Raw genomic sequence first — 18,085 nt, 5'->3', positions numbered from 1 at the left:
CCATTTCCTCCTCCAGGGGATCTTCCCAACCCAGAGACTGAACCCGTGTCTCCTGTGTCTCCTGCACTGCGGCCAATTCTTTACCCAGTGAGCCATCAGGGAAGCTACCAAAAGTTCAATAGAAGCTAAGTTTGTTATGGCTGTGACAAGTACAGAATATTAATTTTTAGTGGCAGGTTGAACTTAGAAAGAAAGGAGACCGTAAAATAAAATGAAGTAAGAGAAATGAACATGAATATCAAAGAGTTAGTCCACAACTGCCAGTTAATTCCTGGTTTAATGTGTATAGCGCACATGTACGCATGCACACACATAAAGAATCTCCCTCACACAGACTTACACACAGACTTCTTCTAAATCTAATGCCCAGTTCTAATTCTAGCTGTGCCATAAGTCCTTTCCTCATGTATTTTTTTTCCTGGACTACTTATTCTTGTCCCCAAGTTTCTAAAGTCAATGTAGCCCTAACACAAACTTCTCTTCTCCCCAGCTAAAATGAGAATTCTATTTGATTGTGGTTCTACACAATGCTTAGCACAGTTCTAGGCACACCACAGGTCATCAGGTCTTTAAGCCCACTGAAGTTCAAGGAAGGTGGCCCTAGCCATGTACAGTAGAACTGCCCTGCTTCTCGGAGCTTCAGCTCAAGGCTCCGAATTTGGACCATAATAATTAGAAACCTCTCATAGGATCGCCTTCAGGAATTAAATCCAATTTTAAACCCTTGGTGTTTTTCAAGGGTTGAGGAAATTAATTCTCTACTGCATTTGCTATTAAAAAATCTTGTAGGAGGACGTTGCCTGTCACATTACTCAAGGTCCCCTTATGTAAAGTCTCGAATAATTTTTTTTTTAAATAAATTTGTGCCAGAAAAATCCCTCTTTTCTCTGAGTGTCTTTTTGGGAGGTGAGAAGAGTGTAATGCATGTTATCTCTGCATTTTGGAGACCCTCAAGCCTGACTAGGTTCCCCCTTTCCCCCTGGCAGTCAGAAAGCTCAGATACAGTCTAGACTCAGTCACATGCTTAGTTTTATATATCTTGACGTAGGTATTTTCCTTGTTCAGAGTTTCTTCACTTCTTTTTAGATTTTGTTCATTGCCATTTTGAAGCTATTTTTGGTAATAAAAAAAATTGTAGTCATTATGAATTTTGGAAAAGAAAAAGAAAAGTTTGCCTATGCTCTAATAATAACCCAGCCAGGGTAACATCCATGAAGATTTAGGGAGATAGTACTTCCTCCTGTGTAATTAGAAATTACAGACTCAGAGAGTCTAGAAATAACAGCGGTTGAAACATGCAAGGGTTTATTTTCTCACAGAAAAGAAATCCTGAGATAGGCAGTCTAGGTGTGACATGGTGGCTCCATGGAATCGTCAGGGACCCCGGGCCTCTGTCTTTCTCCCCTGCTGTCCTCTCAGTGTGGCTCCTAGAGTGACCTCATGGTCCCTTCATGGTCCGAGATGGCTGTCGGAGTTGCAGCCCTCTTGCCTGCATTCCAGGGAGGCAGGGAGGGAGAAGGGCAGAACAGTTAATGCCCTGCCTTTTTAGGCGTCTCCCCAGAGAGCAGACCAGCCCCTTCAGAACAGGCCCACGTTTAGTCACATGGACTCCTACCTTCAACAGAGGCTGGGATCTGTAGTTGGGTTTTTCTAGCTAGGCACGTTTTCTAGGTTTCTGTTCTGAAGAAAGCAGAGACTTCTTTTGTTCTTTTTTCTTCCAGGCACTCCGCAGAGCATATGGGATCTTAGTTCCCTGACCAGGGATCAAACCTGTGTCCCCTGCTTTAGAAGCATGGAGTCTTAACCACTGGACTGACAGGGAAGTCCTGGGACTTCTTACTGGGAAGCACTCAACAGTTAACTGCATTTCTGAATCTTTCTCTGTGCATGTGTATCCAGTATGCTCTTGAAGCTATCTCAAATAGTTTGTGGAAAGAGTAAAAGTGTAGGAGGCTTCCCTGGTGGTCCAAGGACTAAGACTCTGTGCTCCTGATTCAGGAGGCACGGGTTCAATCCCTGTTAAGGGAACTATATCCCACATGCTACAACTAAGAGCTCACATGTCCCAGCTAAGGGTTCTTTTGCCTTAACTAAAGATCCTACATCAAAAAAAAAAAAAAAAAAATCCCACATGCCGCAACTAAGACCCAGCACAGCCAAATAAATAAATAAAAATAAAATACTAAAAAATTAGTAGGAGGTTGATAGATGACTTCTAAAATTTAAAAAAAAGAATAAAAGTATAAATAAACACCAGTGTAAATATCAATAAATAAAACGTACTACATCTTGTTATTTGCTACCCTGCCTTTCCATAATTCTTTTGTATTAACTTATCATTTATACATATACTGATAGTGTATGCTTTGAATATTCAATCAACATAGACTCATTCAGGGCTAGTAGGGACCTTGGTCTTCCCTGGTGGCTCAGGGGTAAAGAATCTGCCTGCCAGTGCAAGAAATGAGAGTTCAATCCCTGGATGAGGAAGATCCCCTGGAGAAGGAAATGGCAGCCTACTCCAGTATTCTTGCCTGGAGAATCCCATGGACAGAGGAGCCTGGTGAGGACTACAGTCCTTAGCATCAGGAAGAACTGGACATGACTCAGCAACTAAACAACAACAAGTAGTCGGGAACTCAGATTTCCCCAAGGCTTGCACATTCGGATGCCTGTAGGGACCATTCAGGTACCATCAGTGATTAAGGAGGTCAGAGATCATTGTTGAGGACCATATGGGGACAGTGGCCACCTGGAGAGAGCACAGTCTGTTTAGAGGGTCAGCCCCGCTCAGCTCTGTTCATTGCTGCCATGTGAGGATGCTGGATCAGTTTCCCAAACCTGTAGACTTTTTTTTTCTTCTCAAGAGAAACAAGAGATTCAGATTTTTATCTGCAATCTCCTGGTGTTTATAACTTAGCAGCTAATAAATTCAGTTTGCTTTTTTTTTAAATGCCAACCAAATGCAATGCCATCCCATGGGTTGCCAGTTTAAGATCTCTGATCTGGCACATCCCTTGTTTTTTAGTGGACAGCCAAGCCCTGGAAAGGTCAGGTGGCTTGTGATGTGGCTGGAGACATGCTCCTTAGTACCCCGCCCCTGCCCCCCCAACAAAGCCTGGTCCTCTGTGTCTAATTTGTCAAGAATAGGAAAAAATAATAAAAATTTGAATTTGAGCAAGGCTACTCTGAAGGTTAATTGATTCTCCCCTCCAACTGGCTTTCATTTTCTTTTTAAATCATTTCAGTATGACGGAATCAGAGAAAACTGGGCTTGAATCCCAGCTCTACTATGGTACAGCGTCATGATTTTGAGCAAGCTCTTGGCGCCTTATTTGTGTCCTGTACCATCCACTTTCTTTTTTCTCTTTTTCTTACTTTTCCTCTTTTCAAGTAGCACAGCGTGGTGGTTAAAAGCACGTTCTTTGGAGCCTGCCATGTATCTTGGTTTCTCTACCTACTACCTGTGTGACCTTGGGCAAGTCACTCAAGTTTTCTATGCCTCAGTTTCCTCATCTGTTGCTGTTCAGTCACTCAGTCGTGTCCGACTCTTTGCGACCTCATGGACTGTAGCATGCCAGGCTTTCCTGTCCTTCACCATCTCCCAGAGTTGGCTAGAACTCATGTCCACGGAGAGCTGATGATGGCATCCAACCATCTCGTCCTCTGTTGTCCCCTTCTCCTCCCCCCTTCAATCTTTCCCAGCATCAGGCTCTTTTCCAATGAGTCAGTGGCCAAAGTATTGGAGCTTCAGCTTCAGCATCAGTTTTTCCAATGAATATTCAGGGTTGGTTTCCTTTAGGATTGACTGGTTTGATCTTGCTGTCCAAGGGACTCTCAAGAGTCTTCTCCTCATCTGTAAAATGGAATAATAATAGTACCTACCTCAGAGGTACTCTTAAAAGCATTAGGACGTGTTTTACATGAAATATAAGGGGAGCTTGGCACCTAGATGGTGCTGTCTCTTTCCCTCTCCCTTTCTCTTTTTTGTTTCCTCTGCTGCTTTGGAAGCTGTGGGTCTTTAACCCAGAGGGCCCGGCTCTGGTTCCCCATCTCACAGTGAGCGCTTTCAGCCCTTTATGGCCCCGCACAGCGAGCCTCCAGCCCGCAGTATGGCCCAGATCTGGCAGGTGTTATGGCTCCCCACTCACTACTTTCAGTTCTGTTCCATTTCTGGAGCTGCGTTTTTGAGCCCATCTGTGCCCTTTTACTTTTCTCAGCTCCTATTTTTTCTGTCGTTTCCGTACATTTGGAAGAGATGAAACAAGTCAGCTGCCTGCTATCTCGACCTAAACTTGGCTAAATTATTTCATTGGTCACACAGAGATGATCCTTGTTGTCGTCGGGTATCTCTGAAAATGATGTTATGAGATAAGGACAAAAGCAGCGTGAGTTTACATTAGCCAGAGTGGTAAGTCCTGGAAACCACAGAGCCCGCCAGTCTGTGGATTCATCAAGATTTCCCCCAGCAGGTCTGGCCAAGAGTGCGTCACATATGTTAATTAAAGAAATCGTTTTTGTTTTTGTTTTTTTTCCCAACGACTTTAAATGCAGAAAAACTTAACTATGCTTATATTTCAGTTAAATTGCTTCTTTCTCAACCTTTAAAACATCACTATCCAATCTTTTCAGCTTTTAGGTTAAATCGAATAAGAGATCTGACCTGACCGGCCCAGCTGTTCAACTGTTCTTCAAGATCAATTTGTATTTGCAGCAGAGAGGAACTGGTGACATTGGTACATATTGGTGAGACTCTTATTTTTGCTTCTTCTCCCTACCTTCCCGACATTTGTAAGTGGTGAGTGAAAGTGGGGGTGGAGGGACTTATTTTATGTTTTTAATTCAATGTGTCTACTCTAGATCAGCCAGAAAACTGGTCAAGCCACCCAGTACCGCCGTCTCCTCTCCTTGCAATTAAGAGGACAAGGATGATGTCTATTTCAGTTTCGTATCATCAGCATCATGCCAGAGAAACTGGAATCCTACTAGGTTTTGATTTCAGCCCTCCACTCACTACACTTAAAAGTCTCTATGAAAATTAAGACAACACTATTTCAATCAACTATACTTCAGTAAATAGCAAGCTGTGTCATCTTGGATATTTATTTCGAGTTAGTTTGACTGGCAGGTGGCAGGGTTTTGGAGATATGAGGGACAAGGACACAGGTGGGACCACTGGAGCATCTTTGAGTGTGGTGCTGTATGCTTGTTTAGGTCACAGGCCCCCTGGAGAATCTGATCAAATCTGCAAGCCCTCTTCCCAGAAAAATGTACAAACACACACACTTTCACACATAATTTCAGGAAGTTCCCAGAAACCCATAGGGGACCTACAGACCCCAAGTTAAAAGAATCCTTGTTTTAAAGGTTTGAGGAACAGCCTTTGAGAGACATGACCCCAGAAGTTAAGTTTTAAGGAAACCATCAGCTCATAAACGGTCAAAGGTTGATGCAGCTGAAAAGTATATTCTGAGGTCCAGCCTTGATTCTAAACCATGCCATATAAATTTCAAAAAATTATTTTCTTGCCCTGATGGTGAGTTAAGGAACTAGGTTCTTTTTTTTTTTTTAATTGGACTATAGTTGATTTACAGCGTTGTGTTCATTTCCAGTGTACAGCAAAGTGATTCCATTATACGTATACATACATTCATTCTTCTTTAGATTCTTTTCTCATATAGGTTGTCCCAGAATGTTGAGTCATGATCCCTGTGCTATACAGTGGGTCCTTGTTGGTTGTCTTATATATAGTAGTGTGTGTGTGTGTTTATCCCGAGTTTCTGATTTATCCCTCCCCCGCTCACGTTTCCCCTTTACTGTCAGTATGTTTTCAATATCTGTAAGTCTGCTTCTGTCTTGTAAATAAGTTTATCTGTTTCTTTTTTAAAATTAGATCCTGCATATGAGTGATGTCATAGGGTATTTGTGGGATCTTTGATTGCCTTTCCTCACTCAGTTGGAACCCCTGCCAGAGATGGTCTGCCCTATATTTGCCCTGGGTCCTGTATTTGCCACAATGGCCTCGGTTTTAGCCAAAGGGCTTCCAAGACCTCTCCGGCCTAACCGTGGGTCTCAGATGAGTTCGTTTGGTTCTGCCCCAAACACATTTTTGAGAGATCGTTTCATCCTGCCTCTTTTCTCTGTACCACTGGCCACTGGAGTTGTCATGCCGTTTTCAGCAGAGGCTACTTGAAGCCATTCCAGGGGAAGCTGTTGCCATAGCGACCTTCACTGCCAGGAGTTACCATTTTCTTCTTTTTGTTAGCTTGTGGTTTCCCTGATTTTGAAGGTAACAGCTGATGTTCTGATTTCCTGCAGTGCAGCGAGGAAAAGATTGGATTTTTGTTATTGTTGTTGATTTTTTTTTTAAAGTTTGGAGTGATATATGTGAGTGTGTGTGTGTGTTTTGTGTACAAGATAAAGCTACCTGAAAAGATGAAAAACTAGATATGCGTGTATATTTTCCATACTCCAGTTTTTAATTTTGGTCTAGCAGTTGAATGGTGGTCCACGTTTAGCCCAATTTTGGAGACTAATGACTGTAGGCAGTTGCCTTCGGTGGGGGGGAAAGTGATCAAGTTCCATTTCACACTGCCTGCGACTCCCAGGAGTAAAGACCTCTGGGAGCTGGGCTTAGTCTGAACTTGACTCCAGCGCCAGGACTGCCTCCAAGGGAGCAGGTGGCTGAATCAGGCTCTTCCTGCTCTGAAAACAAAGGTGGGGCCCACAGGCATGACAGCCACACCTGGTGGCCACAGCAGGCCCATCTCACGTCTCTGTCCGAGGCTGTAAACACGAAACCTGATGCGCAGCCGTGCGCCAGGTGCAGGTGAAGCCTGAGGAGAGAGTCAAGGCTGCCTGGTCACAGAAATCAAAGCTAGTCTCCTGGTCCCGCTTGTACCTTTCCAGCTGGACTTCTTGCTCCTGCTCTCATCAGGTTTTATTTATTTCTTTTTTAAACTTTTGGTCCTGCCACACTGCATGTGGGATCTTAGCTCCTAGACCAGGGGGTCGGACCTGCACTGTGACCAACACTGCGTGTTGCGACCCCATGGACTGTTGGAAGGTGGATTCTTAACCATTGGACCACCAGGGAAGTCCTCTCCTGCTCTCAGCAGGACGCTATTCTCAGCATTTTCCAGTTTGCTCGTCTTAGAAATAAATGTTCATTTGTTGTTGTTCAGCTAAGTTGTGTCTGACTCTGCGATCCCATGGACTGCAGCACCCAGGCTTCCCTGTCCTTCACCATCTCCCAGAGTTTGCTCAAACTCATGTCCATTGAGTCTGTGACACCATCCAACCGTTTCATCCTCTGTCACCCCCTTCTCTTCCTGCCCTCAATCTTTCCCAGCATCAGGGTCTTTTCCAATGAGTCAGCTCTTCACATCAGGTGGCCAAAGGATTGGAGCTTCATCTTCAGCATCAGTCCTTCCGACGAACATGCAGGGTTGCCTTCCTTTGGGACTGACTGCTTTGATTTCCTTGTAGTCCCTGGGACCCTGAAGAGTCTTCTTCAGCACCACAGTTTGAAAGCCAACGGCCAGCCTAGTTTGTCAGCGCTCAGGACTTTTGTGACCTGGGTTGCTGCCTGTTCGTAGGCAGCTGTAAGGGCACCGATAGGAATCAGTCAGGGTGGGTTCTGTGGGCCCTTCTGGATCGTCCCCGTCCCCCACTGGTTTTGTCTCTGTGTGGTGGGCTCTTCTACATGCTTCTAAACATGCTTGTAAACCCACCTGTACCCCTGCTCCCCAGATCAAGATGAATGCCATGATGGAGACCTCCGAGCTCCCGGCCGTGTTTGACGGGGTGAAGCTGGCCGCGGTGGCTGCCGTGCTGTACGTGATCGTCCGGTGTTTGAACCTGAAGAGCCCCACAGCCCCGCCTGACCTCTACTTCCAGGACTCCGGGCTCTCGCGCTTCCTGCTCAAGTCCTGTCCTCTCCTGACCAAAGAGTGAGTAGACCTCAAACCCACCTGTACACCTCCCTGCTGACCTGTCTGTCTTTACGCTGTTCAAAGAAGAACCTTCTCAGCATGGGTCCTCAAGGCATCTATGTAAAATAGTGTCACTGGTGTTAAAATAGCCACCATCTCTGTAGGAGTCTGGTGCTTAAATCCTGGCGGGTAGGGGACGGACTCAGATCTTTGTTGCCCGAAGTCATCACTCCCTCCACAGCGTGGTGTCATCATCCATATCAAGGACTTTGCAGAAAACTGTTGTCATTTTTAGGTAGATGCAGAAAACTTGGACGGTATTCTCTGTGTGTGCGGACTCAGTCATATCCGACTCTGTGTGACCCCATGGACTGTAGCCCACTAGGGTCCTCTGTCTGTGGAATTTTCCAGGCAAGAATACTGGAGTGTGTTGCCCCTTCCTTCTCCAGGGAATCTTCCCAACCCAGAGATTGAAGCCAGGTCTCCTGCATTTCAGGCAGATTCTTTACCACCTGAGGCAAGTTCTAAGAGGGAACTCTTCCTGACCCCAAATAATTAATGAGCAAAAAAAAAAGCATAGGTTTGTGGGTACCCTTGGTCTGCCCTATTGAAAAATATACATTAGCTAAGAGAATCCACTCTAAGAGAAGTTTTCCATTCCAAGTGAACCAGATTTCCCTGAAGAAGCCCCAGCTCTGTGTTTTGGAGGTGGCAGGGGTGAACACAGCTTCTGATAGAAGTAGAACAGTAGTTGTGAAAGAGACGGAATCTGTGTTCCACACCACACATGCTGTTTCCAGGAGACGCATTTGGCAGGATCTTCACTGTGGCACTTGGGATCTAGTTCCCTGACCAGGAATCAAACCTGGGCCCTCTGTATTGGGAGCACGGAGTCTTAGCCACTGGACCACCAGGGAAGTCCCTGAATGATTCTCTTCGAAGAGCAGATGGGCAGCAGAGACACCTGAGAGTCTGGGCTCTTGCTTTGTCCTCTCTGGTCGTCTAGGTCATTTCCACAGCCAAGGGTAAAGAGCTGTGGGCTATGGGTATTTTGGGTGTCTGTGTACAATTTGCTTGTAGTTGTAACGATAATGCCATGACCCTAAAAAGTTGTTATCAAGTTGAAAGAGACTTATAGCTCAGTTATATTGCCTAACACCTGTGAACTGCCATGTACAATATAAATGTCATTGCGGTGAACTTGGACCCGCCCCTGCTGAGGGGATTCTACGTCACAGTGGGCTCCTCAACTATGACCAAGGGCGTGGTGTTCTCAGTAAGCAGTGTTTGCCATGGAACCTCTCCTCTCTGAGTAGTGTGCACAGCATTGGTGTGTTTTCAAAATCATCCAGCGTTTTTCTTCCATGTTTAATTTAGATAATTCACTCATCTGAACTGGCAAGGAACATCTGCACCCCTTACTTACAGATGGGGTGGGATGCAGCTCGATCCAGTTCCTGGGTCTCTCTTTGTAGAGAGCTTTTGAAAAACCAAGGTGTTAAAAGCCCTACGAGATTATAGGCAAATGAGTACAAGTTTCCACCTATCATCAGTTCCTGAGTAATTAAAGGAAGCCCTGGGAAAGCTTCTCCTCTCTAGGCTCTTTGGAAAACATCACGTAAGGTTTCAGTCAGTCAGTCGCTCAGTCGTGTCTGATGCTTTTGCGACCCCATGGACTGTAGCCTCTGTCCATGAGGCAGGAACACTGGAGTGAGTAGCCATTTCCTACTCCAGGGGATCTTCTCGACCCAGGGACCAAACCCGAGTCTCTTGAGTCTCCTAGGTTTGATTTCACACTAATTGTTCAAAGCGTTTAAAAAAAAACAAACAGACTGATTTTTGGCAGGGTTTTTCCTAACCTGGTTTCTTGGTTTCCTTTGAAAAACAGCCTGGAGACATAAGTCCAACAGTTGCTCTTTGCTCTTTCTTCTTCCTGCACACTTTCTTGATGAACCTATGGAACTTCAAGGTTGGATTTGTTTTCCTCTCATTTTAAGGATGGGGAGACAAGGAGTAGCAGAGGGGGAGCCTGGACCCAAGTCTGTGACCCCAGAGCTGGCTCCTTTCCTGTCCACAGGGAGGGGGAACAGTGACCTTTCTCGGGGTGCAGGTAAGGGACGGGAGGCAGAGAGCAGTAAGGGGCCAGTCCGAGACAGAAGTCTTTAGCTGGGCTAGCCCTGGAGTGGCCTTCCGATTCCTGCATAACCCTCTTACTGTTTAATCACTGTCGGAAGCCCATGGCCTTGATGTTTTTTCCTCCATGTGGCCTTTCTGGCAACGGCCTTCCGTGTATTTGAAGCTAAGCTCAGGAAGCTTATCTGTTATGGGTAAAAGTACTTCTCCCGGGACTTTGAAGATTTTTTTTCCTACAGGAAGCCCGTCCACGGCCTTCACAAACAACTGTCTCGACTGAAAATTTCACTTAACTGATTTAAAACAAGCTGATGGGGTTATTCAGTAACCCTGACGGAAAGCAGCCAGTTAATTATGACTTACGTGCGGAATCACAGACATAGCCTTTAGATGTTCTGGTGTAGGAAAAGAAAAGTCGGTGAAAGGTGAATAGTGAAAACATGTTAGGAGAACAGGGATTTTTTTCCCCTCTTGTCAGCATTAAAGTCAGTTTTTAAGTCTGTCTTGAGATCACCTACCCAAAGATACATCAGAAATGAATCTTTCAATGTCTCAAAGGAAACTTTTCTAAGGTGAGGTGATACATCTCTTGTTCACTTAGCAACAGGTCAATATTTACCTAGTGATTCAATTTTTGTTCTCAAAAAGTGTTCGATTTCAGTGAAAGAGGCAGACTAAAAAGCTCGAATCAGGATTATGAGAAAATTTAGATGGTGATACAGATCTCTATTTTTTTCCTCAAATAAAAAATTTAATGCAGTTCTTTTTTTTTTTTTTTTTAAACGGAGAAAAAAAATCATCTGTGAGTCTCCTCCTTGGGAATACACATCACTACTACATTGGTCATCACGCCTGCAGGGTTTTTGCTGCTGCAGATTATTTCCCCCAACAAAATCAGGGACATATGTAGCATTTGGTAACCTGCTTTAACACTTAGCATACCATGGGGACTTCCCTGGCGATCTGGTGGTTAAGAATCTACCCTTCCAACACAAGAGCCAAGGGTTCGATCCCCGGCAGGAGAACTTAAGATTCCACAGCCAAAAAATTTAAAAACAAACAAAAAACAAAACAGTATGCCAGTTTTTATCCACACTGCTGCATATCTTCTAACATTTGATTTTTAGCAGCTTCAGAATTCTGTCAACTATTCAAATTTCCTAATGACTGTTGGCAGCAGTGGTGCAGAGAAAAAGCCTTGATCTGAAATGTGCATTAGGATGCAAACTGAGGTCTTCGTCTAAACAAGCTGTGGACCCGTGGACCATGTGACAGGCCCTCTCTCTGGTCCTTGGTTTCCTTGTGTGTGAAATGAAGCAGTCTTACGAAGCTCCTTCTCATCATGAAGCTATGACCAGAAAGTACTATCCAAGGAAGCATCAATTTTTTTTTTTTTTAATTTATACATGTGGCACACACTACATAGACTTCTAATGCCCCAGCTTTTTGTTGGGGTGAATAACTCAATGACTAGAAGTCACAGAGGGTATGGAGAGATGAACATTCTAGAGTTCTGCTTTACATATATCTCTAGTTTTAAGCTGTGAAGAAAGGGCTGAATGTTTCTGATGGTAGTTCTTTAATTGTAATGCATGAGAAAAAACAGGGCCTATTGACCCCATCATTCTAGCTGTGTTTCCTACCCCTTCTCTCATCCTAACTCAGATTGAAGCATCCCAGTGTGGCTTGGAAAAAGAGTTGTGCTATGGACTGAATTGTGTCCCCCCAAAATTCATATATTGAGGACCTAACTCCTTATATGAAGATATTTAGAGATGGGGCCTCTAGGAGATTACATGGTCTAGATAAGGTCATGTGGGTGGGACCCTTATGATAGGATTAGTGCCCTTATAAGAAAGGAAGAGCACCAGTGCTCTATCTGTACCATATACAGACACAGCAAGAAGGTGGCCTTCTACAAGCCAGGAAAGGTGCTCTCACCAGGAATCAAATTGGCTGGCACCTTGATCCTGGTCTTTCATCATCTAAAATTGTGAGAAATAATTTCTGTTAGTTAGGCCAAAAAGATAAATTAAGTAAAAATAAATGAATAAAATGAAACAGGCCGTTCTCCTGCAGTACCCTTTCAGCACTAACATCCTCTGAGTCTAGGATCACTGCATCGTCACCAAGCTTTGAAAGAGTTTCTTAGAAGGACCTTGGGTTGGGAGCCCTAGCTACCAGGTAAGGACAGGAACCCAGAGAGAAGGGTTTTCTTGTGTATCTGCCCACTCCTAACCATTCTTATTCCCTTTGCTCTAGGACAAGGGGACCCTGGACCCCTTGGACTTTTGTTTTTTTAAGGACTTTGTTGAGCTATCATTTACATATAGTAAAATACACAAACCCTAAGTATACAGCTCAGGGCCTTTTGCATATATATTCACGTGTGTAACTGCCACTCCCTTGTGCTTTACAGGAATGTCCCAAGTCACCTCCTTGCCTCTGACCCACCTTGTCACTATACCACTTGAGTTGGGTTCTTTAAGCAGGCCAGCACCCAGAGTGCAACACTATGACCCTAGCCAATCCCAGCCTCACTACCCATGGCATTTCCCATTGCCCATTAAGTGCCTGCCCCTTAGACACTCATCCCTGGATCCCCCAAATTTCTTCTTTCTCTCCACCAAGATGCCTCCTTACCCTGCAAGAAAAACTTAACTAGCATGACTTCCCTGGTAGTCCAGTGGCTAAGACTCTGAGCTCCAAATTCAAGGGGCCAAATTCCCTGTTTGGGGAACTAGATCCCACACGCTGCAACTAAGAACTGGTGCAACCAAATAAATATGTTTTCTTTTTTAAGTATGTCATAAAAAAAGAAAAAACTTAAATAGCTTCTATTTTGAGAAACTTTGCCTGACTGTCCCCAGCTCCTCTTCAGTCAGAATGAGCCCCCTCTTCCTTCTTCCTGCCCAAATTTCCCCAGCATGTAGCTTCTGTGTCCATTTAGCATACTTCATCTTTTTCTGCGGGGCTTCCCTGGTGGCTCAGTGGGAAAGAATCTGCCTGCCAATGCAGGAGATGTGAGTTTGATCCCTGGGTAGGGGAAAATCCCCTGGAGAAGGGAATGGCAACCCACTCCAGTATTCTTGCCTGGAGAATCCCACGGACAGAGGAGCCTGGAGGGCTACAGTCCATGGGGTCACAAAAGAAATGGGCAATGGGTTGGACACGACTTAGTGATAAACAACAACAGTCTTGTTCCATAGAGGTTTGTACCTGTCTCTTTTCTTCACTAGTGGAGTATATGTACCCCAAATCAGGAGCCATAATCTTGACCAGACAGAACAGGATTCTGAGCCATTCCAAGTCTTAAATATAATGCTGTTCTGCCGCTTGTTTTCCATAGACAGGTGTCGTTGAGGGATGTTCCCATTTTGGTTTGGTTCGGTTCCCCACTCCAGCTTAAGCAATCAGTGCTGCTCAGGGGTGCTGCAGGGAATCGGGTGCACCTTCAGCTCTGAGCTTAGGGCTTCCCTCATAGCTCAGTCAATAAAGAATCTGTCTGCAGTGCAGGAGACCCAGGTTCAATCCCTGGGTTGGGAAGATCCCCTGGAGAAGGAAATGGCAACCCACTCCAGTGTCCTAGCCTGGAAAATCCCCTGGATAGAGGAACCTGGTGGGCTGCAGTCCATGAGGTTGCAGAGAGTTGGGCATGACTAAGTGACTAACACTTTCTCAGCTCTGACCAATTTTGCTTATTAGGAAGTCACTGTGCTGTCTCTGAAAGAGGATGGATTGGTTGTTTGGTCTTAAGTCAGGGCAAACCCAGGTATATCCAGAAAGGCAGTTTGCAGCCTCCACCCTCCCCTTGTAGTTCCCATCACCAACCCTGGTTTAGAAAGTGAAGACAGGAAGCAGGTGCCCTGTCTCTCTGGAAGCTGTTATTAAAATCATACATTCCCTGTGAGAAGCCAGGCATCTACTTTTTCACTCATTAGTGGGCTCGTCAGTATGGATCGTGGTAGAGCTGAAGATGAAGGCTTTTAAGAAGAATGTGATGGAGCGCTTAGCTAATAGGCAAGCCTAAAAACAGATGATCAAGGTGTTTTTATTAGATGCAAGAGGCATCTGTGAAGCCTTACACAGTCTAGAGAAGGGACACAAAATGGTCAGCCATATGCTCGTGGGTCCTTTCTTTCCCAGAGGCAAAAAAGGTAATAGCTTCCTGCTATAACCCACTGCTGCCTATATTAATAAGATCTGGATTTTTTTATTCTCCATGGGTTTGAGAGACACCTGAAACTTGGAGTAGAGGGTCACACCCATTCCAGCACCAAGCCAAAAATAGTAGCTGACTCATCTCTGCCAGTGGTGCCCTTTCTGAGCACTTCCTCTTTGAAGCTGCTCAGACACTCATCAAACAACAGCAGAAACCCTGTGACCTTTCCATGGATCGTAGTGGGTTCGTCTTCTGTGGTTTTTTTTCTTTTCTCTCCTGATTCAGAGAGTAGACTCCAAACAAGAATCCCATGGAAATGTTGTTCTCATCGTAATTAGTCCCTATCTTTAGTTTTTTTCCTGCCAGTGGTCATTCATTAGCCTGGGTTAATGAACATCGGAAGATTTACTTCTCTGAGACTCCGTTGTTGGGAGGTATTTTCAAAGGATCATTTATTTTAAAACAATTTCATTGTGAAAAAAAATTTTTTAGGGACTTTCCTGGCAGTCCAGTAGTTAGGACTCTGTTCTTCCTGCAGGACATGGGTTGCCTCCCTGGTCTAGGAACTAAGATCCCATATGACATGTGGTATGGCCAGAAAATAGAAACAAAAAATTTTATTGGTTTCTGCACAACTGTATTTAATTGTTTCTTCTCAGAAGCAATACCAGTTCCCTCTCTATGCAGGCATCCACACTCCCTTTCTATCAGTAATATTCACTTTTTAAAAATTTATCCCAAATAAAAGACTTTTTCTATATATAAAAATACCATACACACACACACACACACACACACACACACATATTGTTGCTGTTGTTTAGTTGCTAAGTCATGTCCAGCTCTTTTTCAACCCCTTGGACTGTAGCCTGTCAGGCTCCTCTGTCCATGGGGTTCTCCAGGCAAGAACTGGAGTGGGTTGCCATTTCCCACTCCAGGGGATCTTCCCAACCCAGGGATCGAACCTGCATCTCCTGCATTGTCAGGTGGATTCTTTACCACTGAACCACCAAGGAAGCCATTCACACATGTGTATATCTGTGCATATATATATATATATATATATATATATATATATGTATATATGTTTGATATACTATTTTCATCCTAGTATACCAAGGACATATTAAAAAATTAGAAGTACTCAGCAGAAAAGCACTAATTTAGATCAGTCTGATATTGCAATATATGAAATTATTTTCCAGATCTAAAGAGCAAAGGACTCAGTATGTAAACTCCTACTCCCCTTTCCATCTCCTGCCTTGCCTCCTTTTTATTTTACTGTCTCTTCTTAGTGGTTGTGTCATGGGAAGCTAGGGCAAGAATCTTGGATGTGAACAATTGATGTTTTCTCACTCTTAAAGGAAACCGTGCAAAAGCAGCTCCACGCGTTCCCTTCCGGTCACATTGCCACCCCTGGGCCCCTCCTGGGTAGAAATTCCGGAGCCAGCACGGCTTATTTATAGTGAGTTAAAGTTGAAAAGAATTTCATTATCTTGGGCTTAAATTCTTAATTCCTTCTTACTCACAGAGACATTCCAAATCAGATTTAGATCCTTTCCTTCTTGGCTGCACACTCAAGCTTTGTCCTTTTTATAGGATAATCTTCTAATTGCCAGGAGCCTTAATTCTATTGACCTCATTTTACCCATTTTAAGAACTGTGCAAATATTTCCTTAGATGCTTGTGGTAAACCATTAACAATTGATAAGTGGATCTGGAGCGCTCTAATGGGCTTATTATGTACGCACCAGACCTTCAGAGCACATTTGTTGAGAAACTTACATTGCAAGAGAGTCCTTGAAAGATGAAAGACTCAGAAAGCATCTCTGTTGAGACTGATGATTGGTGGTTAGCTCCCGTGAAGTCGCCTTTTCAGGGGACTTCATCTTAAAATGGCTTGTGTTTTTGATGACAGAGCCCCAAACTCAAACTGTCAAGGTGAGAAAGTTGAATTGCTAAACCTGGGTTACTGTCCTGTCACTAGGCTGACCAAACATTCCGATTTTCCTTGGACTTGATAGGGTTCCCAGAGTATGGAACTTTCCCACTAAAACCTGGGAAAGTACCAGACAAACAGGGATGCGTCGGTCACTATCTGTTTCTCACTGTCTTCTGTGATCAGATGGTGAGGTTTTCGTAAGCGGGTGTGATTAGGGGTAAGTGTTTAGTTTGCCAGTGGTCAGGTGTAATTTAACCCTTGAATGTTGCCCACCTGTACAGTCTCTGCCCTAGCAGCTCAGTTATCCAAGAGACCAGGAGGAAAGTGCTGCCGCCTCTGAGGCCTCTTGTATTGACTTAAGACGAGAAAACTGTAAGATTGTGGAGAGATTCGTCCACTTTCCTCTAACCTTGGGACAGGTTGTAGCCTCTTGTTAGAGACTCTGTGCCTTCGTGGAGAAATTGCTGAAAGATCTAAAAGATTCAGAATCTAGAATATTTGAAACTCTCTTGATTTGATTCAGATGGAAGGAACATCTTCTATGTGCCATGCACTCCTTAAAGCAGTTGTTTTCAGTTTCTAAGAATGTATTACCAACCTATTACACTGTTCATCATGCTTGAGTTTATCCTTTGGGGCTCGACCATGCCTTCAAAAAGGGAAAAGAAGCATGTGCTACAGCTGATTCTATCACATGGTGTCAGACCCAGCACAAATGGATGGGCAGGTGGGCCTCTGCTCTGTGCAAGGCTGGCTGCATTGCCAAGTCACCGTCTCTTTCAATTTTTCCCAGACTAGGCTCCAGGATCAATCTTTGTCCATCAGTCAGCCTTAATTTTATTTAAACTACTTTAAACCTAATTTCCTTTATAGGATTTGCCTGGGATTAAATCCACTTTTGTGGTCCTTCTCAATATGTAGTTGACTGAAAACAGGTCCAACATCCAGGAGCAGAACAGGCTTCATTTTCTAGAAACTGTAAAATTTCCAAGCACAGCCAATTTTTGTCAGTTTCTCTTGTTCTATTGATCCTGTAAATTTATTGCTTACGAATTTTGATCTCAAACTATTCCTTTTCTCTGCCAACTCCCTGGCACAGCTCCCTTCACTGTGACAGTGCACTGGATACTACATACTCTTTATTAATAAAGTATAATTAAGACAACAACTTGATTTTGAACGTGTGTTCTAGGGACTTCCCTGGTGGTCCAGTGGTTAAGACCTCAGCTTCCAATGCAGGGGTGCAGGTTCGATCCCTGGTTGGGGAGCTAAGATGCCACATGCCTCGTGGCCCCGAAAACCAAAACATAAAACAGAAGCAATATTGTAACAAATTCAATAAAGACTTTTAAAAATCTTAAAAATGTGTTCTAGAGGGTTCAAGTCAGGGATCGAACCAGGGTCTCCTGGATTGCAGGCAGTTTCTTTACCATCTGAGCTACCTTCAGGGAAGCCTCCTCTGGAGGGTTAATGAATATGGTTTCTAAACTCTAACTGCCGTCATCAACATTCAGTGGTGTGGAGAGGGTAAAGAGCTGACTGCCGTTTTACTTCAGCAGCAGCATGTGAAGCGACCAATTTTGGAAGCCCAGTCCTCTTCAGCCACCTCGAGGATGCCTTCCGTGCAAATGGAGTCTGTTGAGGGCATACGGGGTTTTAGGATCAGAATCTGCTAAAGTGGTATAATATTAAATCAAGGTAAGCATCTCCTGGGGTTTTTAAGGAAACCTACCCCTCTGTGAAATTCTGGGAAGTGAAGCTTTTACTCCTACAGAAAACTGTAGTTCTTGACGAATCGATGTTTCAAATGGTCAGATGAGATGCCAACCCTGTCACCACCCCAAGTGACGGTCTGCCAGACTGAGTGGCGCCGTCCCCCAAGGGCCATGTCCTTCTGGGAGTGTCCTCTGCCCA

General features: G+C 44.3%; 1 protein-coding gene across 1 annotated transcript in view; it reads left to right on the top strand.

Moving 5' to 3' along the window:
- ABHD2 (abhydrolase domain containing 2, acylglycerol lipase) overlaps nucleotides 1–18,085 on the top strand; it is a 109,178-nt gene that overhangs the window by 20,430 nt on the left and 70,663 nt on the right. Inside the window, exons 2-3 of the mRNA XM_043489547.1 lie at nucleotides 4,633–4,746; nucleotides 7,753–7,952. Of these exons, the coding sequence (XP_043345482.1) occupies nucleotides 7,759–7,952 (194 nt within the window). The 5' untranslated portion in view covers nucleotides 4,633–4,746; nucleotides 7,753–7,758. The remainder of the gene's footprint in view (nucleotides 1–4,632; nucleotides 4,747–7,752; nucleotides 7,953–18,085) is intronic.

Source organism: Cervus canadensis, chromosome 17 (genome assembly GCF_019320065.1).
Source record: "Cervus canadensis isolate Bull #8, Minnesota chromosome 17, ASM1932006v1, whole genome shotgun sequence".
In the NCBI taxonomy this organism is placed as follows: Eukaryota; Metazoa; Chordata; class Mammalia; order Artiodactyla; family Cervidae; genus Cervus; species Cervus canadensis.
Note: the sequence above shows the minus strand (reverse complement) of the source record. Positions and strands in the feature narration are given on the sequence as shown.